Here is a 25,416-nt window from a genome sequence, read left to right on the forward strand (position 1 = left end):
CAGGGCCATTAGTGGCATAAGGTTTGCTGGCCGCAATGACTATATGAATATATCAACCAGACAAAATGCTGTGTGATCATTATGCTGCCCTTAATCAACTGGAAGGCACCTTCCTGAATGCCACAGAGAAATGCACCAGCTGGTGTTGAATAGTCTTTCTTCTCTCCAAACAAGACCATAATCAACAGGACATCTGAGTCCAGGCTTATTTTCCAGGGCCTCATCCATCTCCTGCTCTCACTCATGAGATTATACCCAGTGTCAGTGCACTGAAGAGAACAAGTTTTATTCCATAGCCACGAGTTTCAACATAGTTGATCCTTCAGCCCGGCACATCCTGCCCAGGCAATGAAAGGGTGAAAGAGTATTTTTTGTCTACAGAATAAAAAAGACAATTTCAATCACCCTTCTTTCCCATGCCTTTTCTACTCCGAGTGATGGCAAGGTCACAGGTTGATACTTTTATCTACTTGGTATGCCTTCATTTCACTTCTACACATCAGCCACTCAGAAACAGCTAGCAGGAGCCGTGCCAGCCCCCAGACACATGGTGATAAGGACATCAGAGTTCATTAGTTGAAAAAGAAAGTTTAGCGAAAACATGGTTTTGGCTATCAGAGACAGTGCAGCAAACAGACACAAAGTCTTTGACCATTATCTTTCTAATATTTCCAGCCAGGGAGCCTGTTTGAAACCCTTCACTGGAACAGGCTGTGTGTTTTCCAGCTTGGTGCTGGAATATCATCCATGTGAGCTTGCCTGAAAGGTTCATCAAGAATTGGTTTGCAAGTACCAAACCTGGCATTGCTATTTGCCTCGTGCAAGGGCCACATATCTTGAGTTTCTCCTGTATGAAGAGACTATCAAGCAACTTCATCCAGGAATGGAAGGAGATTCAGACAAAGGGTAACTTACCTGCAGAACCAGGCTGCAAAACCATGATTATCAATGCACCTGGAGTTTCAGACCATGTGGGCCCTAGACAGAGAAGATCAGGAACACAGCACTGCTCTCCTTTTGGGCTGTTATCATATCATGAAGTCACTGGAACTGATAACTTGGACTGCCTGGCTCAATGCTTTGATACCAGTGATGACAATACTCTATGGCAATCTCTTGACATGAAAGCGTTGCACAAAGAGCCTCATGTAAAATATATATAAGAAATCCCTGTAAGAAATATGCACTCCTGCCTGCCCCATCCATAATCCCACTTCTTGTCTTGATTTCTTTTCTTTCCCCTTTATAAAATTTTTGGAAACACTTTGAAATTCATATGAACGAAGTGCCAGTTCATGTGCAATCCTTCTGGCCTGTCTGGAATCCATTGAATTACAGGTTACGGACAAGGAAGGAGGAGAGGCAGGAGAGCCAGGGAGCTATGCACGCATGCCTTACTGCCCTCAGAGTCCCCATCACTGCCATTCCTATTCCCTCTGTCTCTTGTCCGAAAACCAACTCATCCAACGGCAAAAGCTGCATATGGAGACTGGGGGTCCTTTCTTCCCCCCGGATCTGGGCAGCATGTCTTTGCTTGCTGTGAACAGGTAGAGAAAAGGAGTTGGTAGGCTGATCATTTGCCTCGTGCTAGACGCTCTTTGGTTTGCAAATGTCCTGTGCAAAAAGAGACGTTCAGAGAGCATCCCCTACAGCTGTCCTCCCAGCAACAGCCTTGGGAAGCTTGTGCATTCCTCTTGCTGTTGGACTGAACACTAGGATGGTGTCACCTCAGGCTCATTGGCCTGTGTAAGGCAAGTCCAAAACCATCCAACAGCAGAGCCACAGCTCTTCTGCACAGTTCATGATGGCAGGATGAAAGCAAATCTCTTTGGGGATTATTTCAGAGTTGCTGAACCCCAGCCCATCACTGTGCATTGATGAGATGCTGTTCACCTCTCAGTCCCTCCCTGTATCAACCCACCTATCTATTAGAGGAGATTAACCAGCTGCCTCAGTGTTTTGAAGCTAAGCACTTGCAAATGCTTTAAGATATTTGGATTAAAGATAGGCTAAATAAGAGCTGATATGAGAAGTAAAGCTTATAATGTGCAGTAAGATGGGCTAGATTTCAGGTTTTTCACTGGGCTTTAGATCATAGCTTTTCTTTAGCATAATAATGTAAAACCATAAACCTTTGTTACTGAGAGGGACCATAATGAGCATTTTGTGGTGAAATCAAAATAGTTTCTTTTAAAAATACTCAAGCTGTCTTTAAACTGCCAAGTCCTTAGTCAGCTATTTAACCTCGGATCAAAACTTGAACTATTGCCATTCGCCTTAAAATTTTAAGCATCAGTATAAAAATAAACCACAAATACATTCATTTTGAGTACTGCAGAATACACAGACACAACAAGTTAAAAGCCAATTGTTAAACAAGCAAGTACTCTCCTAATCATAACAAAAAGAGAGCGCCATAACACAAGGCGAAAATAACCAGAAAGCAAACAGAACACACCATTGATTGAGTCCTTCATTATCTAGGATAGCTTTTAATGGAGGAACCTGCGTGTGTGTCATTGCTCTTATCTCTCCAAAGGCAGTATGCACACACTGTAAAAATCAGTCTCTTCATTTTCTGCTTGAAAAGATCATTGTAAAAAAAAAGTGTCAGGGAGTGGAGGTCATGCTGATTTATTGGCAATTAAACCTGCAGGATTTCTGCACTCATTTCAAAACAAAGTATCTCTGGGTAATTCAGCCTGGCAGATTACATAGTGGGCTATCTACTAAAAGGCATGAATCTTTTTGTTTGCGCACAACAGAAACAATTGACTTGGTCTTATTTAGGAAATTGCTACTATTTTCTGTAAGGTATTTGTATTACCCATGAAGAAAGAGAGGTAAGTTATCTCTTAAAAACGCAAGATTCTTTCCAATAGTAAAAATGCTGGGTTTATTCCTCATCCGTTGTTGAGGATAGCAAGTCCACAGATAAACTTCCTCATGATTAAGAGTAAATGGGTGACGGTGCTAATATATAATCCAAATGCATTGCTAAGGAAGACCACATTTGCTTTACTCCAGGACTGACTTACCCACTCTTGAGTAGGTACTTGTGCACGAGCTTTCAAACCAGGCTGCATCGTCTCTTTGTGATGATTTTCCAGCTGTATCATTTAGAAGTCTGAAAAAAAATTTTCATCCTTCAATGACGCAGCTAAACTGGCAAAATGTTCGCTATTCTGTTCTGGCAGAACCATCTCATGCATCATTTACTGAGCTACCATAAGCTACACCAAACAACCAGGTGCAAGTATGATCAATATTCCCACCCAAACTGTTTCCCAGCATAGCACAAATCTCAAACTCTTTCTAACACAGCTACCTTCTAAGCTTTGCAAACAGCTTTGGATATCCAGTATTGTAGAGTCCTAATGTTTCAATGGTGATTCAACACGTGTATTTCAGTTCTTGGACGTGCAACACGCGGTGTGTGAGGAATACTGCAGCCAGCACTGAACATCTTTCCAATCAGTGGTTGAATGGTTGGGAAAGCACCTAATTATTAATTTTGCCAGATAATATTGCCCCTAAGACTTTCCTTATAGTTACTTGCTTGTCTGCGCTCTAGATCAATACTGCAGAGATATTCAGTGGAGAAGAGTGGATCTCCGGAGATGTTAACAGACCCTCAATCTTTGGAGCAGCTTTAAGGGGGAAATAAGAAAGCAGAGAGCATGTTCAGTCCCTAATATGAGGGACTTTGGACTTGACTGTATATAGCTACAACCAGATCTGAACAAGAACTTCAGCACTGAGTCCCATTTAGGATGTAGCAAGAGATGAGAGAGACAGCAAATGTGGCAGGCGGCAGGATGGTGGGAAAAGAAATGGTACGAATCGTGCACTGCGCAGTATCCCTCATGGCTTTGCCTAGGGCGCGGGAAGAGACCAAATGCTAGGCTAGACTGGCGGTAGGAGAGAGCAAAGCAGGAGACGTTCCCAGACAGAAACCGCAAGCAGAAAGTTACGGTGTGGGAGCTGAGTAGGCAGACACACCAACCTGGAGAAATAGGAAGTCCCTTTGAAGTTACTGCTTCAAACACGCTGCCAATGCAAATCGGAGATGCTTCTTGCAACAAGCAGTTCTAGGAGAAGCAGAAGCAGGTGTCCAACCAGTGCTGGGCTGGCATTTCTCTCATGGCATCCCTGGGCAGAAACAAAGATTAACAGATCCTGCGAGCAGCACCCTGTTTTGCTCCTCTGGAGGAGGAAACACCATTCCTGGGTGGTTTAACCTGACAAACGCTTCCTATGTCGGCTTTCCGCAGGGTGATACACTGGCTGTAGATCACGATGCAAAGTGCTGAGGCACTGCAAAGCTAGACTGACTGTTCACACGTGTGGCAGAAATCCTGGCACAGTAACTGGGGCTCTCTGCCTCTCGTATCACACGTCCATGCCACTGGACCCCCAGCACTTGCCCTTCTGCTTTTTAGCAGTTCTTTTCTTGCCCTTCCTCGCTCTCCACGCTCTTAGGTGGTACCTAAGAGCACTGTTCATGCGTTGTACTTTAGAGGACAGGATGGGTGACTGGCTTGGGTGAGGGTGTCATGGGTCGGGTCCAGCTCATATGGCCCTCAGAGAGTCCCTGCTGTGCCCTCTCCTCTCAGGAGAGGCAGACTGCAGCTGCTGGGAGGTGGGTTTCCTCTTCCTCCACCTAACAGCTCTGGATGACCATCCTCTCTGCTTGCCTTATCCCACGATGCATGTATAAAACGCCAGCTACCAGGAACACCTCAGATCGAAGACAGAAAGTCTGAGGATTTTGATCCTGACATGGGAGAGGTGGAAGGGCCTATTGTCTGCTAAGAGCAGAAAAAAAACCAAACCCCAAACTGCTTCTTTTTATTTTTTGTTGTTGTTTGCATTTCACCACCTGTGGCGAGCGCCAGACAGGCAGAGCCGTGACTGTGCCCTGAAGGGGAGAGGACGGCTATCCTCTGGCAGAAACCGTGCAGGGGCCGGGAAGGAGAGCCGCAGTGATGAGCGCGGCCTTGGCAAAGCAGGCATGGCGTGCCCTTGAGCGGGCAGTACCTTCAAGGACAGCCCTGCAGCCCGGCCAGGAGGCACCAGCAGCCTCTCCTGGGTCTGTCTGGGCTCTGAACGGGAGGTGACAAGGGTGGGGTGGAGGCACCTCCTGCCACCTCCTCAGCACCTGCCTCTGCAGCCCGTCTTCCCCACGCCTCCTGCCTTGGGGGACCGCAGGAGGTGCTGCACGGAGACCCGTGTTTCTGCGAGGGGGTGGCGACTTCAGCACTCTTGGCTGTTATCTTTTTAGGTTTTGTTTGGTTTGGGTTTTTTTTTTTTTCTTCCACTAACACATAAAGGGTGAGAGGGCGTATGTTCCTACTGAACTCAGCTTGCACTTTTAAAGGGTAAATAGGAAAATCTGTGAGCGGCTCTGCTTTCAAGGCCAGGGTGTAAATGCAATCAAGGAGTGAGAAGGGATACCACCCGCGCCGCACCTTTCATGTAATAAATTGAAGCCGTAAGTGATCCTGGATTCCAACGTCTCTCTTTCAGGTTGCCGCCCAGCCGGGAAAAAGGCAAAGCAACACACCCTGATCCCAACAGGCAAACCGCTCAACTCCGGACCGCTCCTTCCTCCTTCCCTCGGAAGCGGCCGAGGTGTGGTGGCTGGCAAGGCAAGCGGCAGAGCACTCTTTCTGGGAGGCGATGGGATGGGAATTTAGGCAAAAGAGCCTCTTACGGGCAAAGCGTTGCTGGTACCAGCAGTGCTAGGTCTTATTTTTAATGACTGAGGAATGGAGGGTGCTTTCAGCATTAGATGGCTTTAGTAATACATAATTAATATAAGTGCACTTCCGTTGTCCGCTGGGAGGGTAGGAAAGGCCTGGATAACTTCTGGAGCTGTATAAAGAAAAGGTTGAATGAATCACAATGTATTCAGTCAGTGGAAATTAGGTAGGAGCAAAATGCAAGTTGCTGAAAATAAATTCATTTGGGTCAAAACTGCGCGGCTGGACTCAGTTTCCGAAGCCGGTCATGCTTCACGGCGCAGCGGAAGGAGCCTGTATGTGCTGGGCTGAGCCTCCCCGCCGCTGGATTTGATCCTCTGCTCTTGGGAGAATATTCTGCCTGCTATAACCCTGGGCCTGATTCATCCTCATGCTTAAAAAAAACCCAGGACGTTGTAATTTCAAATTACAAAAAAAAACCCCAAAACTGGTTCCTGGTAATGTGGAGTGGGGGAATTTCCTTGAAACACGTTCCCGTCCTCCCTTATAAATAAAATTACTGCAATGCATCACAAGGCAGGTGAAAGCCAAGCGTCCTTCAGAAAGCAAGGAAACCTTGGAAGGGCGAATAAACTTTTTCGCAGCAGCAGATCGGCCGCAACCCAAAATTTCTCCCTGCGAGCGACTTCCCAAGGTCCTCTTTATTACGTTGTAAAACTGCAAGTGTACGCGGGACTGTAAAACCCCACTAAGCAAACAGCAAAGTTCTCCTCCTGAAAAAGCTTCAAGCCGAAGCCACGAGTGGAGGACAATGCGCTACAAGGCAGAGCAAACACGGCTGCAGCTTCACCTTTGTTAAGAGGAGAAAAATAAATAAATATTAATAATAAGGTTTAATGGCATGGGAGAAATGAAAAAAATGGGAAGGGGGGGGAAAATAGGCAAAACACAGCAGCGCACGGGTGATTGTGAATGTGGGAGGGGAGAGGAAAGGGAAGTGAAACTAAAAGGAGGGGTTATGTTTTAAATTTGGGTGGTTTTTTTGAGGCGGGGGGGGGGGGAGTTATGGGGAGAATGGAAACTTTTCCCGGCAGGCGAAGATGTTCGCGGGGAGCGGGGGGGGGATGCGGGGCCTGGAACCCGCCCGTAGGTCGCACCGCCCCGTCGGCCCCCGGGGTGGCGGCGGTGCCGCAGGCACCGCCGCCACCCCGGGGGCCGACGGGGCGGTGCGGGAAGGCGGTACCGGCGACGAGGAGGGGTGTGTATGTGTGTGTGTGTGTGTGTGTGTGGGTTGTTCCCGGTTGCCATGGGAAGGCGGGGAGGGCGGTGCCGCCGCCGCTGCGCAGGGAGCAGCTGCTCCCTGACACATCCCCCCGCTGCCATATTGTGTCCGCGCTGCCGGCCGCACGGCTTCATGACCGCGGTGAGTGGAGCCGGCGCTCCCTCTCTTTCCTCCTCCACAAACTTCTCCCCCAATATCTCCACGCCTGTTTTTGTTGCTTTTTCTCCTTTTTTTTGGTTTAGTTTGGGGGTTTTGCGGGGTTTGGGGGGGGGGGGTTGGGTTGGCGGTTTTTTTGTTTGTTTTTTGTTTTTAACGCTGTGGAAGGGGGTTCATGGGGGTAATGGGAAAGCGCGGGGAACGGGGCGGGGGGGCCCGGTGGTGGTTGGTGCACCCCCTCGGCGATGCTGCGCCCCACGCGTGGACGCGGAGAAGCCACCCGCCGCCTCCTCCTCCCCCCGCGTGGGGACAGCGCGCGGCGGCGGCGCTTCCTCATCAACCGCTGTGGATGACGATGCGTGGGGACGGTGCGTGGGACACCCCCCCACCCCCCACGCGGCGGCCGTGTCGGGATCGGGGCCACCTTCCCCCCACCCCCCACCCCCTCCCGGCAGCTCCTCCTCCCGGTTCTGCGGTGCTTCCGTCCGTCTGTCCGTCCGTCCGCGGGTTTTACGCGCATGACCTCCCACGGCAGCGCAGGCCCGCGCTTCTTAGCGCGCTTCCAGAGTGGGGTGATGGAGGGAGAAGGGGCCCGGCCCCTCGCCTCCGGGTCAGCGCAATAAAACCCTCAAGCGGTTGATTTAACTAATCAAACACCTTTTTTGACGTTATTTCGGTGCCCCCCGTTGTCCCAAAAAAAATGGGTAGGAAGCAGCCCGCGGGCGTGCGAGGGGTCTGCGGTTTGCAGAGGGGAAGGGGAAGGGGGTGATGCGTTACGGGCGTCCCATATTTTGGGGTAAAACGCTGGAAACTGCTGATGAGGCGCTCGAGGCAAGGCTGGGATGTGCACGTGGCCCTCGGGAGTTTTCCGGCTTTTTCAGGGGTTTTTGGTGGAGTTGGGCAGTGAAGCGCGGTGGCGGCTGAGGAGCAGCATCCTATTGCCTGCCCGGCCGACTCCTGCTCCGACGCGCAGATACTTATGGTCTCCCAGTTTGTACGGGAGCGGAAACTGGCTTTTGTTGGTAAAGATTTGGGTTCTGACAAGGCCCAAACAAAGAGTAAAGAGGACAAAGAGTAAAGCCAGAAAATAAGGAGTAACCTTGAGCAGGGCCCAATAAACTCACCTCCCCGTGTTGGTGCCTGCCTAGGGATGGACATTATATGCAAAACGTAAAGTTAAAAATGCTGAATTATGTTTGACTTGAATGCTGTGAAGGTACCTTGATTAGGTTTGTGGCTAACTTGTGAAGTCAAAATGATTTTAGACATGCTATACTACATATATACACACAGAGTCTCTCCAGATCTTGTTATTGGTGGACTTGCGTTTAGATGGACTTTGGTAACAGGTGGGTTGTAATGTATTGATGTGCGAATCATTTAACTTCTGCTGTGTTTCTGGGTTTGGGGTCCTTTTTACCTCCTAGAAGTCCGTTGTGGTGCTACATCTGTGCAAGATACATTAAGCTGCCGTTATGTCAGAAAACTTGAACTAGTTTGCAGTTGTCTTTTTCTTTTTTTCTTGGCAGGTGCCAGCTCACATTTTCCAAGCTCTGCAGAAGATAGCTGGACACATCAGCTCTGAACTGAAACAATTAACGTGGCGCAGAGCTTGAGCTAATGAACTTAAGCTGAGCACCAGGGTATGTTTCTGAGCTCGGCCGTGTGCTGCTGCAGCGGTTCGGCTTCTGCTGGGGGCTCGCTTGTGTCCAGCTGCGTGACTTGAGTTTTGTAGAAATAGGGAGGAGACGGCGATTCTCACTTTGTATGTTTGAGTGTATACATAGGTGTGGGACTTTTCTGTGCTCTTAAGTCTTTTTATTTTCCCAAATGCAACCATAAACTGAGCGGTGCTGCTGTACGTGGTGTTTATGCTTGCAGAGCGTGGTGGTGATGCTGCATTGGCTCTAGCTGCGGCACTGGCATGGGGAGCCGGGGCTGGAGGGAGCCGGAGGCACCGACCCTGTATTGCTTCGGGCGCGTGGTCCTGAGTGCTCTTGTGGACCTTGCTGGAATAAAACTCGGCTGATGTCTTCGTTGTCAGCATCTTGACCAGAGGATGAAGTTGTGACCTCCTTGCGTGCTGCCACTGAGGCTGTACTGCTGAAGGAGCTACGCAGGGATTGCTCAGCCCAGAAGTAAGATATCTTTTTTTATCCAAAAGGGACACCAACCAAGGAGTGTGCTGCCTCAACAGCTCCAACCGCTACAGGTTTTCTGCTTGAGGAGCCTCCCCGTGTCCTCTGGGGAGCTTGGGATGGAAGGTGCCAGCATTGCCACCAGCTATCTTGGTGTCAGGATGTGCCAGTCCAGTAAGTAACGCAGGAGATACAGGGATGTGTAATGGTCCTGTCAGACTAGAAAAAGGACTGCCTGGCGAGTGACTGTAGCGCCTGGGAAAGAAGGCAGAGGCTTAGGGACATGCCAAGCTCATTTTTATCATCTTTATTAGCCATAGGCTCTGTTCGTGTTACCTTATCAGAATGAGCTGGACAGCGGGATTACAGCTGGTGGGGTGACAGAAACTAGGAGTGTTGGGAGGAGTGACGGTGTGCTTACAGCCACCGCTGCTGTGCATCTCTTACGCTGTTCCCTTCAACAGGGTAGGCTTACTGCACCACCACGGTGCAAAACCAGCTGTGTGAAATACAGCTTTCCTTTCCGGGCTGTAAATCAGTGAAAAGCAGCCTTTAGTCCCTGTGAGGAAAGGCTGTCAGTGGTGTGGATGCGTACTCACTACCTTTCAGCACAGGTGTAAATTCTGTCCGTTTTATTCCATGTGGCTCCTTGAGTTATCTTTTTATGGCTGTTGCCGTTCCTCCCCTTCCCGTTAACGAGGTGTATTGTGTATAAGCTCGTCTGTAGGATGTCACTGCATTGATTGTAACTTTTTTTGAGGGAAGTAGATGGAGGCAGCGAGTGCCTCATCCTAGCGCGTGTGCCTCGCCGCTCGACAACTGAAATGGTGTTGGGCAACTTCCTGCGCCGAGACGCTGCTGTCAGCGGTGCTCGGTGACTCACGTCAGCAAGCGGCTTCATCTCTTGACAAGTGCGCGCTTGCAGGCTGCAAACCCCGTCTGCATCCCGGCACAGCAACTGAGAGGGTCGGTTTGGGTGCGCGTGGTGTGTCCCTTCCCAGATCCAGGAGCTTCCTTGGCTCCTGCAGAAGACACCCACAAGTAAAACAAGAAAACCCTGAGATGCTGCTTCATTTTTTCTCCAGCTGGACCTTTACGTGTGATACGTGTTTATTTGTTCCCTGTCAAATCACACGTGTCTTCTGACTTAGTGCATGCTGTGCAACGATAAACTTTCTATCTCTTCCTCACCATGCTGGGTAAAAGCACACACCAATGCTCCGGGGTACTTGCAAAATAGAATTTATGTCAGCAAGCGGGACACAGCTTGCCCATGCTTCGGTAATGAATGACGTGGTATGGAAGAAGTGCTGTGTGATGCCAGCCAGCGTCTTCATGACCCCTGGTACTCTGCCTCCTCCCTGTAAAACGTTACGGCTGCGGAAGCACAAGGGTTGGATCACACTCACTTTTGAAGAGCGCTGCTGGGTGCTCCTCAGCGCCAAATGCCCAGAGATCTGCGCGGTCGGTCACCGGGAAGACTAGCTGTTAGTTGTGGATGGGGTGGAAATACCCGTGTTACCGAATGGTTGCTCGCGTACAAGGACCATTTTAAGAGAAGCCTGGAATTTGTGCAGACAAGAAGATGTACACCAAAAGTCAACGATGTGGATTTTGACTTTTTTTTCTCTTTCTTTTTTTCCTAGTGCTTTCAGATTTTTTTCTGTGATGTTCAAATTGGATTTAGAGCTCCCTACCTTTTCCTCAAAGGTTAGGGTATGTTAGGGACTCCCTTAAATTGGCTACGCCATGCTGCTGCAGAAATCTCCCCCCACCCCTGCCCTTCTGCACCCTCTGTGAGGATTAGATTATACATTGGGGATGTTTTCACCCAGTTCCTGCTGGCAGAAAATCCTAGTACAATTTACCTGGGTGAGCGTTACCCGTATGTGTTGGCTGCCTTGCAGGATGGCAACTGTGGTCTAAGGTGGTCTAATCCTGTTCTCTGATCTTGCTCACGGGGTGGGTTTGAAACGCAGGGCTGGGCTGAGATCAGGTCTACAGCCTCCAGCTGCAGCATGTACAGCCGTGCGCTGGCCTTCCCCTCCGGCTGGCGACAAACCCGCTCTCTCTGCATCACAGCCGCAGACCAGCACGCCTCGATGTGCCTTTGAACCGCATCATTGGGTACCTTTGACTTTATCGGAGTGACAGCGTTTTCCATCTATTAAGCGCTGGGTGGGTTGTGCTCGATGTGGGTGATGCTGCTCGATAGTCGTGTTATTTTGCTTATGCGTCTGTCTGGGTGTCCCACCAGCGTGCGTCGTATGAATTACCATTGCATTGTGGACTCTGTGACGAGTGACTGTAAGTATTCCTAAAGCCCATCTCCTGCAGCTTATCTTGATACCGTGCTCAGACTTCATTTCTTCTCTCAGATTATTTTTGGTGCATTCCTATCTTGTAGTTTGTAGCTACTTCTAGTTTCCTGGTTCACATGTGGGCCCCTGTTTGCTTCCTTTTTAACACTTGTTTGCTGCGTTGCATTGTGCTTAGATTTGGGGCAAGTGTGTGATCGTCTAAAAGATAATTACTGGATGTGGAGAGAGCTCGGTGACTGAAAAACTCGCGCCAAGTAGAGCTGAGTGAGTGGGAGCTGGGAAGCTTGCTGTCAAACAGCAGCAGCGATCGCTCATCCCTCATCCTCTGGTCTGTGAGGACCATCGCTAGACCGGTTATCAGCAATTTTAGTTTGTTTTAGGGATGTTGAGTAGTCAAAATTACGAGCTAGTACGCTTTTGGGTTTTTGATCGTGCCGTATGAGAAGTGTCAGATGGCATCTTGTACTTCCACAGTCGGGTTTTGCTAGCATGGGTGCCTTTCTTCTGTGTTCAGAGGAGCTGTGTTCAGAGGAACTTGCATCTTGCAAGTAATCCTGCCCCTCTACTCTGCTCTTGTGAGACCCCACCTGGAGTACTGCGTCCAGCTCTGGTGGCCCCAGTACAGGAGACACATGGAGCTGTTGGAGCAAGTCCAGAGGAGGCCACGAAGCTGATCAGAGGGCTGGAGCACCTCTCCTGTGAGGACAGGCTGAGAGAGTTGGGGTTGTTCAGCCTGGAGAAGAGAAGGCTCCAGGGAGATCTAATTGCAGCTTACCAGTACCTGAAGGGGCCTACCGGAAGGATGGTGAGGGACTTTATCAGGGAGTGTAGTGACAGGACAAAGGTTTAAGCTGAAGGAGGGTCGATTTAGATTAGATGTCAGAAAGAAATTCTTTACTGTGAGGGTGGTGAGGCACTGGAACAGGTTGCCCAGAGAGGTTGTGGATGCCCCATCCCTGGAAGTGTTCAAGGCCAGGTTGGATGAGGCTTTGGGCAACGTGGTCTAGTGGAGGGTGTCCCTGCCCATGGCAGGGGGGTTGGAACTAGATGATCTTTGAGGTCCCTTCCAACCCAAACCATTCTATGATTCTGTGATTCTATGATTCTGTAGCCTTCCATCTGAAGGTGTACCTCAACATACAGACCCTGTATGACAAACTGGACCATTTTTCTATACAAGAAACCTGCTTGATCCAATTGTTCCAGTGTGGGGTCACTGTCTAGAAGAAAATATAATTTTATGCCGCAACCATTACGAGCAGAGGGATTATTCTGATAGAAAGTAATTTCAAAACAGAAAGCCAAGTTCAACAGTTACGGAGTAAAATTAAGAGCAAGTTGGCCGGGGCGGTGAGCGCAGTGAAGAGCATCGCTTTGCTGTGCCCGGGGCCCTGGAGGAAAACTTCGGCTTCAGGAGCAGGAGGTGGGAAAGGGCAATTGGTGACAGCTTTGCGATCACAAAGTTGTACTGGGAATGTGACGGTGGCTTTGTGCTGCAGCTCCGCTGTTGCTTTTAATTTAAACCTTGCAGAAGGGTCACTTGGGGCGAAGCTTCAAATTGTTGGCTTTCAGCTGAAAATCAGGAGTTCTGGTACTTTAAGGTTGAAGAAGGCAGAAAAGCCGGATGGAAAAGATAGCATTATGTTTTCTAGTGTCGGTAAATTGGTACTGACACCAGCTGAAATATAGCTATATTCACTTCTATTTCAAGAGGATGGTAGAGAAAGACATGGAAGAGTTACCCTGGAAAGGGAATTAGCATCAGAATTACTTTGCAAGGCATTTGCTCAAATGGCTCACTTGTGAACATATCAATGGCTTACATTTTTTTGCATTTTAGTCCATTTAGCAAGCAGTGTACTGAATTTAAGGAACATGACCCGAAGGCGTCTTTTGGAAATCTATTGGCAGTAAAGCATTTTTCTTAAAAGCGCTCCCCCCCGCCCCACAAATTTTCTGTGACACCGAGGGTTTTTATTGATAGTTTAGATTTCACTGCTGTTTGGTTGGGGTTTGTTTTTTTTTTTCACTTCCCAATTTCTCTGTTAAACTTTTTCATGTGCATGTTTTAAATCTGAGGCACAGGGAACCAAGTCCAACAGTGACTGCAGCCTTTGGAAAGGCTTCATGATTGCAAAGTCCCTGCAGGCAGTGCTGGAATAAATGGCCCAAAGGCTCAGGGCCGTGCACAGGGTCTGGATTGGGATCTGGGCATGTCTTGAGTTTATGTATCGTTTTCGTTTCAGATATTTATTTCAGTCACAAACCCACTTGTGGGTGTGTATATGTGTACTTAATAAAAAAATGAAAACTTTTCATACAAGTTAGATCTCGGATGAAATCTCTGCCTCTCACTCCCTGCCCTTCCCTGGGCCATGATAAGGGTTTAATCCCATCCCTTTTTAAATTTAGCAGCACTTCTTAACTTTTCCTAATACTGGACCTTTTAATTGGTTTTTGTTACTGGTGTTTTCTTCCCCTCCCTGCCTTTAATTAGATCAGAGAGAGTGGGAGAATATTGACATTAAAGGGGCATTAAACTGAGAGAGGCTTGGAAGTATTTCAGCGAATACCTGGAAACCCTCTCTTTGCCTTTGAGCCTACCGATGCCAAGGTCAAAAAGAAACCCCAGAGTTTAGGGCTTGTCTGGTCCTTTGGGTTTTTGGTGGTTTTTTTCAGGCTGGTTTCAAGTAGCCAATAACCACCTTTATAATGGGTTTTTAAACAATTATTTTTAATTTCCCCTTGCTTTGCAAGCCAAGAGGAGCAGGAAGGGCCCCACCTGCTGTGGGTGCTGTCCTGGGGGAGCATCTCTGGGTGCCTTTTGTTGCCGGGGGGTGCAGCTGCCCGTTCTCCTCTGCAGACAACGGGTCCCGGCTCGCTGAAATCTATGGCCGAGAGGCTGTTTTGTCCCCGGGAGACCGTAATGCCTTTAGTTGTCTTGGATACGTGACATCATATACTGTTGTAATCAAATATAGGCCTTTTGCAGGGCCGGCGGGGGGATTTCGGGCTGACCTCCAGCCTGCCGAACTGCCCGTGTGGGGTGAGCAGGGGATGGAGCAGGGCAGCCTGAGACAAAGGACGCAAGGGAAGGGGGGGAAGGTTAAATTAATGGGGGGAAAAATGGTCTGGTGTCATGCTTTTAATGCTCCAGGTCAAGCAGACGTGGTGCTTTTTATCGATGGGCTTTCACTAGTTGTGCCAAGATTTTTTTTTTGTTGCTCTTCCCTCTAACGCACAAAAACTTATAGCTGGTCCTGTACTGTGTGCATGCTGGCTTGGAAGCTTATCCTAAACTTGTGTAGGTGAGTCGTGACAGTGTGATTTGTGTGATTCTTGGGCTATTTTCACAACACAATACCTACACTGGTGTATTTTAAGTCAGGACAGTCCCTGGTGCCGATACGCTTCCTGTAAATGCAAAGGAATATGAAAAATCAATAGAAGAGTTTGCTATTGCTATAGTTGCTTATATGCAAAGGCACATACCAATCTTTTAAAATACTCTCTCAGAGCATGTATATGTTAGTGCAAAAGTTGGGTTTAGAGTACACAAATGCCCCAGCTCTGTAGCTAAGGCTGAACACCCCGAGCTTGTTGCAGAGAGCATGGTTGCAGAGCTGCTCTCATTAACCTAAGTGTGATATGGCTAAAAATCTCTTTTCCTGGATTAAAATCATATTCTACTCCTCAGACTTAGACAATTTTAAGATTTTAAATTTTTTTTAAAAAATACATTTTTAAATCCTGAGGGAAATTACTACACCATTAGCAGGTTCCAGGTCTTCTCACTACTAGCAGAGGTGACCTAGTTGCTCAGCTGGTCTTACAGAAATAAGTAAGTACATTTCGCTGTGGAGAAGGTTGTCCTAACCTGGGGCACTGATGTTGTGTGGATGCCAAATGGCGCCTTTCATCTGATGCCACTGGAGAGCGAAGAAGGGTCAAGCAGCAGCAGCAGCTCTGCTCAGACAATAACTTGGCATGGACAAGGCTGTGACGTCTTTTAATGAAAAGGCTGAATTTTTTCTCATTGGGTTGATGAGACCAGGCACGGTGACCCTGGTACTAAAACGACGTCCGCACTGTTACCCACAACACTGCTGGGTTTAGAGAAGATTTTCAGCCTGGAGAAGAGAAGGCTCCAGGGAGATCTAATTGCGGCCTTCCAGTACCTGAAGGGGCCTACCGGAAAGATGGTGAGGGACTGTTCATCAGGGAGTGTAGTGACAGGACAAGGGGTAATGGGTTTAAGCTGAAGGAGGGTCGATTTAGATTAGATGTCAGAAAGAAATTCTTTACTGTGAGGGTGGTGAGGCACTGGAACAGGTTGCCCAGAGAAGCTGTGGATGCCCCATCCCTGGAAGTGTTCAAGGCCAGGTTGGATGGGGCTTTGGGCAACATGGTCTAGTGGAGGGTGTCCCTGCCCACAGCAGGGGGATTGCAACTAGATGATCTTTGAGGTCCCTTCCAACCCAAACCATTCTGTGCTTCTATGAAGATCACTTTTGGTGGGATGGAGGTATCTGCTACGGCTTTGTCCCCTGGAGCTGAGACTTCTTCAAGAAGGGCTGCTGCAAAAAAAGTGTGCTTCCCTGCTTGCCTGAGAATATGCTCAAGTGGACTTCTAGTGTTGTTAACAGTTGGCTGAGGTTAAAGCAGCTTTGCCTTCATAAAATGCTCATGCATCAAAGCATTTGCTTCTGTGGTAGAACACAGTGGTGCTTGAGGTCTTCCATCAAAATGAAGTCACAGCTGGGGACGTACAAACCTGCTTTAACCCCAGCTGTGCTGCGCTAGGCTGAGGACCTTCCAGCCCCCATAACCTTTCCCAAACTTAGGTCTTCAGTGAGTTTGAAAGAAGGTTGGAAAAATATTGTCTTGTGACACTGAATCTTCTCCTCTGGTCTGTTAGGGCTTCTCTGAACCTGGCTGCTACCTGAATACGCCTGCAGCCTTAATCAGCCCCTTTGGACCCAGGCTGTGCTGTTTGGGTCACGAGCGGCCTGGAAGAGCAGGACTTCACTGTGCTTCGTGTGCTGGGTCTGCGTTTATCAACAGGGAGGTCCTCTCCTGGCTTTTACTTGTGCTCTTGGGTGATGCCAAAAATCACAAGACTGCTGGAAAGAAGGTCGTCTCGCCTCATTTCTGATGTGCCCTAACTTTTATTTGAGCAACCTTGGTTGATTTTGCAGCTTTTTAATCTTCTTACCCTAGAATCATAGTCCTCTGTCTATAATTAACATGCAGAATAACGCATGCCTCTGCTGCAGTACTTTGAGGAGTAGATGTTTTGGTTGGCTTTTGTTTTGAAGGTGCTTACAGGAGATGGGTGCTTTAATTCCTTAGGAGTGGGGTGCATGATGCCCTTAGACTTTGAATACTTCAGCTTTCAGTTGCAAGTGTTAATTCTAATTAATAGCAGCGTGCTGTGTTGCTGTATACATATTGGTAGGGCAAAGCACATGGGACGGAGCGTAAACTGTTGCACATTTTTCAGAGGTACGCTTAAAGCATGTTATTTCTGCATTTTCATGGTTGCCTTCTGACTCTGCTTGCGGGGCTGGGGCTGTCCTCGTGAGAATTGCAGCGAGTGTCTGGGCAGTCAACGCGCCAGCCGGAGAGGTCGGTTAAATGGTTGCTATCTGCCACCCTCCTTCAGAAAGAACTGGCTCGGGGAGAGCCGGAGGAGAGGGACAGGGAGTGTGTCTCAGCAGCTGAGCAGGTGCATGTCATGTGGAGGTGGTTTTCTTGCAAGGCCCTGGAGTAGCTGAAGGGGTGGGAAAGGTGGCAGTAAGGGAATAAAGGAGTGGAAGATAAATTTCACTGAGTGGCCTTGCAACGCTCATGTGCGCTCTTAACCTTGCCTTTCTGCTAGGCTTCCCTCTCCCCTCCCTCCCTGTTTCACATCAGTGCTGCTAATTCACCTTGGGTGGGAGCACTGTGGAGAGCAAGTCCTAGTGCCTACCTCTAACCTTGTTTGCATCAACCTTTCTACCCGGTGATGTTAGGAAAAAATCTGAGAGTCCAAGCCTATATGCTTTTATCACGACATCTGCATTGGAGAGCTTCTTCCGTACTCTTCTCGCAGTCTGCTTTCCTTGCTCTTACTGTGGCATTCCCACTGAGTCCACAAAACCCTGCTAGCTTACAACAAAGACAACTTTGGGTGAATCGCATGACCCTTATATATAAAATATTAAACCCCAAATATTGGAAGTGGTAATCTTGAAAACAACAGCTTGGAAGCTGTGCTTTCACAGTCCCATCTGCTTATGGCCAAGCAGAGCACACACGGAGAAGAAGAAATTGTGAATTTTGGATGTCATTAAGGGTCTGTGGGAATGAAGAGGGGTTTTAGAGACCATGCAAGCTGACCAATTGTGTGTCTTCAGATACACTTCAGTAGCACTGCTGTCGCTCCCCACCGGGCTGCTACAGGCAGAAAGCAGTGCTCTCTCAGCTGAATGGTTGTAGATGGTCCTATGGTCCACATGGCCTTTGAGTGCTTGAGAGGTGAGGAGGTCCTATGGTCCACATGGCCCTTGAGTGCTTGAGAGGTGAGGAGGTCCTATGGTCCGCATGGCCCTTGAGTGCTTGAGAGGTGAGGAGGTCCTATGGTCCGCATGGCCCTTGGGTGCTTGAGAGGTGAGGAGGTCCTATGGTCCGCATGGTCCTTGGGTGCTTGAGAGGTGAGGAGGTCCTATGGTCCGCATGGTCCTTGGGTGCTTGAGAGGTGAGGAGGTCCTATGGTCCGCATGGTCCTTGGGTGCTTGAGAGGTGGGACAAACATTAACGTGTGTGTTAATGAGCCCATCTGTGGAGTACCCCTTGGAGTTGTCTAAGGGAAGGGCGAGCTTTTGATGGCTTTGCAGTCCTCTGCAGTAGGAAGGCTGCCAATGTTGGTTTCTTCTTCAGACTGATGCAGCAGCAGGCCAGAGTAAACCGGGCAGAATTAGAGGTTACAGTATTTTGAGATCAAGCAAAGCAAGGGTAGGTTAGTGTGGCATAAAGCACATTACATCATGTCTTTGGGGCTGAGGTGATGCTGTCTAGGAACACTGGCTATCACCAAAATTATCAGTTGGTGGTACTCGATGTTACCGATCTCACTACTGCCATCGCAATGGAGTTAAGTATTACTTCATTAAAATAACTCTTCCTGTTGCATGCTCTGCTGTTTCTGTATTTAAATTATCCTCAATGCAGCATTCGATTCAGACCACTGGAGAACAGAACATCCTTTGAAAACTGCAGTAGTTATGGAGCTGTGATTTTTTTTTTCATATTTATTAGATGATAATAGTCTAATAATGGCCTTTATGGCTTTCTAGAAAAAATATTTTAATTTCTGCTGATGTGTTCATGTAGAAGATGTGCAAGGTGGTGAACTAGGCACTAAGAAGGTAATATGAGACGTGGATTTTTGTAATGCACGTAGTAAGAGAAATGTGGCACTAGCCTATATTATTTACTGTAAGTATATTGCTTGCAAGTAATTTTTTTTTAAAGTAGGATGTTAATTATTTTAATGATTCTCTGCTAATGCATAATAGCATGCAAACAAATAGCTCATTGACACCACAAAGCCCACCTGATTTTAAGTGCCAGTTTAATAAGTTAATCTGTTCTTCTCCCTCTATATTTTTGAAAAGACTGTGAGCGTGAGTGTGAAAAGACTGTTTTGTGTTGTAAAACAAACTTTATTGCCCCATTTCACCAAAGGAATAAATATAGTGACATATAACTTGCACGTGTGTGTATACGTGTGCATATTCTTGATCTACTGTGCTGACTGAAGATTTGCAAAGGGATATTTCATGCAACATGAACCGAGTGCTAAAATTACTAATACACAGCTGAGAGGTGTAAGCTAGTACGTAGCTGGCTAAAGAGGTGCTGAACAAGGAGGTAAAGTTACTTGTTAAAAGGAAAACGGTTCAACTCACATTGCAGCAGAATTGAGGTTTGTCTCACTGTGTGAATTTTATCACTAGCTCTTTGTTTGTTTTTTTTTAATTTAAGAAAGGATTGAAAAAGTGACATAAGCATATGTATATATTGCTGTGTTTAAAGCCAGCAGTCGCTGACTGCCAATATAAATCTGCTCTGATGGCTTGGGGGAGAAGTAAATTGTAAGGAGAGCAAAGCTATTTTTGACCAGCTATTTGAGCGGTTCGCTTTAATTTTTTTTTTTTTTTTTTTTTTAAATGACTGAGCTGGTAGTTAATCACACCCGTCCCTGCACTTAAATAGAAAATTTGGGGATGGTTTCCAGCACTGCTACTGATAAGTATAGGTGCAGGTGTTACTGTCAAAACAGCTTTGCAATAGCTGGTGTGAAAGCGTATGAGCAGATGAAAACAGGAGCAGAAATTGCTGGTGGGAAACCTGGTGCATTTTCTGGGGGAGGCACAAATTCTGCACCCCACAGGCAGGGGCTGACAGGGCTCTGGCTCCTGGTGGGGAGCATAAAATGGATGTATCCTGTTGCCTTTCTATGTTACCACATCATGCACATGTCGCTCCCCTCCTCCAAAATAAGGAGGCCAGGCAAATACCTCTCAGGGAGGCTGGGCAGTGTCATTGCACGGACACGGTGAGGCTGTTGGCGCTGCGGTTCTGTAGGTGGGACAGCCAGACCGCGTCCGCGAGCTGGCAAACTCTTTGCCTCTGCTTTGTAGGAGAAGATGGAAGTGCATGAAGCCATGTGTTTACTGAAGACTGTTGTAAGGAAATACGCAGTAACTGCGTAGAGCTGTCTGGTGAGATGCGATATGGAAACTGTCCTAGTCTTGCAATTGAGCTCTTGCAGTAGGAGCTGGAGCATGAAACTAGAGTGATAGCACATGTACTGGAACAGGGAACTGGGTTTTTTGTTTGTTTGTTATCATTTGGGGATTTTTTGGGGTTTGTTTTTTTTTTACAGTTAATACAAAGTTCAGCTTTGCTGGTAAACTGCATCCATGGGCAGAGTCCCTTACGGTATAGGCCCTGTATAGACAGATGTACATACATACAGACCACATCTTTGGACTGGTTTTGTTGGCCCGTACTTGTGGCACGGTTATGTTGGCCAAAGCTGTAGGTGCTGTGAAGCTCTAACGTGGTCACACGGGCAGAGAAAACAGCTGGTAGCATAACGTAGTTTGCTAGGTGACCCGTTTTAAAACTCTGTGATCAAGAAGATGCTTTTTGTGAATGTAATGCCTCGAAAGCATAGGTGGCCTGTTAGACCGTGCATTCCGGGTGGCAGTTTTTAATAGATACAATTTTATATATATTTTGTCATTTACGGAAAAGTTCAAAGCAAGTGGTCAGCCATTAATGCTGCAACAGGTCTGAGCTGCCACCCCAGCGGATGGTCCCTTCCCGTTGAGAGCTGGTCCTGCCTACCCTCTGCTCTGCAGGGGGTTAGAACAGCAAGCCCTGGCGGGAGGGAAGAGAAGGTCTTTCTGACCTGGGTAGGTCTGCAGGACCTAGCTGACCTGATGGGCTGGCCAGACCTTTCCCTGGTGGAAACAGGAGGCAGTACTCGGGAATGACTGTGACTTGTTGGGGGTTGTAAAGGCTTCATTTGCACTGAGACCACAGCTTCACTTTAAGCTGATTTGAGTTCTGCAACTTATTTTTTAGTCTTTGGGCACCAAAGTCAAATGCTTCTAAATAGGGTCAATTTACAATATAATGAGTATAACTAAAGAGTTAATGTGAGACCTGAATGGATTACATCCTGCCTCTTAAGGTCTTTTTCAGATTTCAGACGTTGACATCGAAATAGCCATTATTTCTGTGTCCAGAGTGGCGTTTCAGGATAGATGCAGCGGTTTCCAAGTGCTTACCATAAGTGCTGATAATAAACTGGGGGGAGTTAACACATGCTCATGAGATTACTGGGGGCTTGTGTTGGACCCTGGCTCTCATCGGTGACGACAGTATTGTGGCACAGCGCGGGGATGGTACAGCCCTGTGTTTGGGTTTGGTGGGCTGCCACTGAACGTGATTTTGAAGGTTTGCACTGATTTCTGACCATGTGCTTTGTTGCAGACCACTAAAGCTAAATGGGTCCAGTCACTGGAATGACGCCGGATAAGAAAGCTGAAACGCCAGGAGCAGAAAAAGCTGCAGGATTACGGCAGTGTCACGGGATGGGAAGCTTGCCCGATGCAGGCGATGCCGGCAGGCCGAAGGCCACTGTGGTGGACAGAGATTCAGCAGATGACGAGCTCACAAATTTGAACTGGCTGCATGAAAGTACTAACCTTCTAACAAACTTCAGCCTTGGAAGTGAGGGTCTTCCAATAGTTAGCCCCTTGTATGACATTGAGGGCGACAGCGTGCCATCTTTCTCACCGTCCTGCTACCAGAACCCCGAAAAAAAATCCTCCACTTCCAAACCCCCTTACTCTTTCAGCCTTCTCATTTACATGGCGATTGAGCATTCCCCCAACAAGAGCTTGCCAGTCAAAGAAATCTACAGCTGGATCCTGGAGCGCTTCCCCTACTTCGCCACGGCACCCACTGGCTGGAAGAACTCAGTCCGACACAACCTCTCCTTGAACAAGTGTTTCCGAAAGGTGGAGAGAAGCCATGGCAAGGTGAGACCTGGAGGGAGGGAAAGAGGTGGATCAAGACTGAAATTCAGGGGGAAATGGAGAAGACTGTTGTTATCAAGGACTTTTCGGTTTGTTTGTTTTCACCTCCCTGTCTTCTAACACTTTATTTGCGGCTGGAGATGATTCGGAAATGCCGCTTCTGACAAATCACAGGATGACAAAAGTCTCTTGGTTTTGATATTTAGTACTGACCTGGGTAGAGCTGTAATGCATCCGTTTTTAAAGCTGGCTAATGTGTTATTGCAAAGGATCCTGTTTCCACTTACTTATAATTTTGTTAGCTTGCAATACCCAGCCTGAAATTTCAGAGATCTGTCTTAGGATGTCTTTTTGCTGGAGCTTCTTAAGCTGGTACTCTCTCTGTTTTCCCATGCTGAAATTTCGGGGTGTGTTCCTCCTTCCCTGCTTTTCCAGCACGGCCACGGCTGCGATTGCACTGGGAAGCAGCAGAGATCACGGGATGCCAGGCAGCTTCCCCGCTTGGCTAGCACGGGTGTTGCCCATTTGGGTGCAGATGCGGTCTTCTGCTGGGCACCCTTGCTTGCAGGCACGCTGTATGTACGTGGCTGAGTGTTTCTCGGTCTGAAAGCTGTCTGGAATATTAAACTGACTTTTTCACCTGTGATGTTATCTTACACTTAGCACAGCTCTAGCTTTTGAATAACTGTCTTAATTCCTGCTTTTAATATACTGTATTTCTTTAATGTCTGTCATAACATATCCGTGTGTGTGTCTGCGTGGTGCAGAGACAAGCTTCACTTCTTCAAGTCAAGGATACTTTTTTTCCTGTACAAATTCTTTCTTCTTCTGACTTGCATGATTTTACTAGTGACTTCCTTCCTCCCTCTCTCATTTCCCATCCCATTCCTCAAAGAGCTGGCTCTGACTTAAACAAACCAACAAACCACATACCAAAAGTCAACAAACAAATCCCGGACCCGTGTGCTCAGAGGTCAGCCTAAGTGGTACAGGCTTGTTATCAGAAATGCATGCAATGCCTGGCGTGTTTGACAGCCGCTCGCTGTAGATAGAGGTCCTGGAGCTGAGTGGGCATCGGGAAGGACTGCCTGGTACTGGTAGGACTCAACGTCACCGCTTCTCAGTATCCCCGCTTTTACATGAAATTGCTAGGGTGTCGTTTTCCCAAGCAGCAGCTTTGCTCTGGGGAAAAAAAAAAAAAAAAAGAAAAAACGACTTTTTGCTGCTGTGTGGCAATTCCAGTAACTCCCTCATAGCCGAGCCCTTTTCATGTGGCTCCAGGTGCTGTAATGGAGCAGCGGAGATGCCGCAAGCTGTGCCTGCATGAAGGATGTGGATCTGAGCAGCGACCGCACGCTGCTGCGGGTGGCCAAGGTGCCCTTAAAGGACTGGGTGGCTCTGTCCAGGGAGGGAGACACGAGTTTCAAAAGAATTAGGGCAGGGAAGGGAAATCTCCTAAATCGGTGTACAAGTTCCTGCTGTCTGTGGATCTGCCCTTTAAAGCTCAGCTGTTTCCAGCCTGGGAACCCTTATGGTTTAGGAGTTAACAGTCAAACCTCATGTCTTGGCATTTGGGCGGCAGGAGCTTGAGACTGCCCGGTCCTCTGCCGACCCTGGCAACTCCACCAGTATTGCTGGGCTCAGAGTGTGTCTCGCCGCTAGATGTGACATCTCTAGTGGGAAAAACAAAATGCAGAAGAGCTACCACCACTACCAATAAGGTGATGCTGATGTGCTCTGTCAGCATTTTCCCAGGGCTCCAGAGAGTGCACAGCTCTCTAATTCTTAAGAACAGAAACTGCATTTACCAAAAAAAACCCCACCCCGAAAAAGCCCCTCCTGAAACTTTGCTGAAGCTTCCCCATTTCCAACACACAGTAGTTAAATCTTTACCCTCTGCCCTGCTTAGAAAAGGACCGGATGAGGGTACTCTTCAAATTCTTCCTGCAAAATAAGTCTGTGGTGCACAGCGGCATGCGCAGACTCCACAGGAGTTCGTCTGGCAGATGACGGGAATGTTGCAGACCCCTTTGGATGAGCTCCTCAGGTGTCACTTCTTGGAGCAAGCAGCGGTAGCTTACGAGCTCATTTTGCTGCTCGTGTTGCCTGTAACCACGTGCTAGCCATGCCTCTGAGTGCTCCTCTGAGAGGGCAAGATATTTTTGTATTTTCTTCCATTTTTTCTTTGTTAATGGCATCTTAATTGTGTCTCGAAGGGAGCGCGTAGTCAGCTTTCTTCTATCCCAAGTGCCTGTGGAAGCAGAGAGGCCCACGGCACGTTGCATCAGAGGAGCATGGTTTATTTTGTAACGTTGAGGTAAGAAGGGTTTTAAAGCCTTTCAGATGATTCTGGGCTCTGGTATTGGAAGAGTGTAAATGTCTGGCAGGAGGGGAGGGTCTGTGTCCCCGCATCCCAGGCAGGCTGCTTTCTGACACCTCCCTGGCTATTGCCGGCCATCATCTCTTGGAGGTCTGGCAGCAAAACCAGGAAGACTCCGTCCTCATGTTTGCCATAATGCTGATATTTTGGTTTGGACTGGGAGTGCACTTCAAAGTGAATCTCCTGATTTTTTCCCACTTACCCCACGGGAGCTGGCACTGCAGGGCAGTTTTGGGACATGTGAACTGGATTCATTTTGGCTGGTGCTAACCTGGAAGAGGTGCTGCAGGAGCGTGCTTCCCGTGCCCTGATTGCTTCTGGACATTGTCCACGAGACCCTGCTGGAGCAAATCTGGAGTAAAACCTCCAAGGCACGTGCGGGTGATCCCTCAGCACCAACTTTCTCACTCCACAGAGCTGTTTCCACTGAGCTGTGCCACATCGTGCTGCAGATGTAGCTGTGGATGGTCGTTCTGTTTGCATGTATAGTTGTATCGGATGACTAAATACCTTTACCCTGCCTGTTGCAGCAGGCTGCGGGCGTTCGGGAGTCTAGGACAGCATTCGGCAGAGCTTGGGGGAAGGCTGTCCTTGCTTGGATCGCTGGAAAGTATTGTATGCTATGGTTTTCTTTTACCGAGTTGAAGGGCGCTGGAGGGAAGGTAACTTGAGATTCCTTATGAGCCAGCATTGCAGTCGAGAGGACGAACGTCTCATACCATGGAAACACGATGTATGTACGTCACATCTCTGCTAAAATATACATTACCCTTTCTATATGCACATATTGTGATGCTGCTGTATCTAAGTGGTTTGTCGAGGTTTAGCCCAGGTGA

The 25,416-nt window shown here is 48.0% G+C and overlaps 1 protein-coding gene and 1 long non-coding RNA gene across 8 annotated transcripts in view; both read left to right on the plus strand.

The window, feature by feature from the left end:
* LOC129205134 (uncharacterized) overlaps nt 1-5,776 on the plus strand; it is a 39,588-nt gene extending 33,812 nt beyond the window's left edge. For both annotated transcript variants that reach the window (XR_008576620.1, XR_008576621.1), the window contains one exon: nt 5,530-5,776. This is a non-coding gene — a long non-coding RNA (uncharacterized LOC129205134). The remainder of the gene's footprint in view (nt 1-5,529) is intronic.
* A 1,174-nt stretch (nt 5,777-6,950) lies between these two features.
* The window catches only part of FOXN2 (forkhead box N2), a 35,742-nt gene continuing 17,276 nt past the window's right edge, over nt 6,951-25,416 (plus strand). For 2 of the 6 annotated variants that reach the window (XM_054822009.1, XM_054822013.1), the window contains exons 1-3: nt 7,034-7,128; nt 8,673-8,786; nt 21,653-22,203. In XM_054822009.1, the coding sequence (XP_054677984.1) occupies nt 21,667-22,203 (537 nt within the window). In that variant the 5' untranslated portion in view covers nt 7,034-7,128; nt 8,673-8,786; nt 21,653-21,666. Of the gene's footprint in view, nt 6,964-7,007; nt 7,129-8,672; nt 8,787-9,307; nt 9,456-21,652; nt 22,204-25,416 lie in introns of those variants that run through there. The other 4 variants (XM_054822011.1, XM_054822012.1, XM_054822010.1 and 1 more) reach the window with 4 other exon arrangements.

The sequence above is a fragment of the Grus americana genome, chromosome 3, assembly GCF_028858705.1.
Source record: "Grus americana isolate bGruAme1 chromosome 3, bGruAme1.mat, whole genome shotgun sequence".
In the NCBI taxonomy this organism is placed as follows: domain Eukaryota; kingdom Metazoa; phylum Chordata; class Aves; order Gruiformes; family Gruidae; genus Grus; species Grus americana.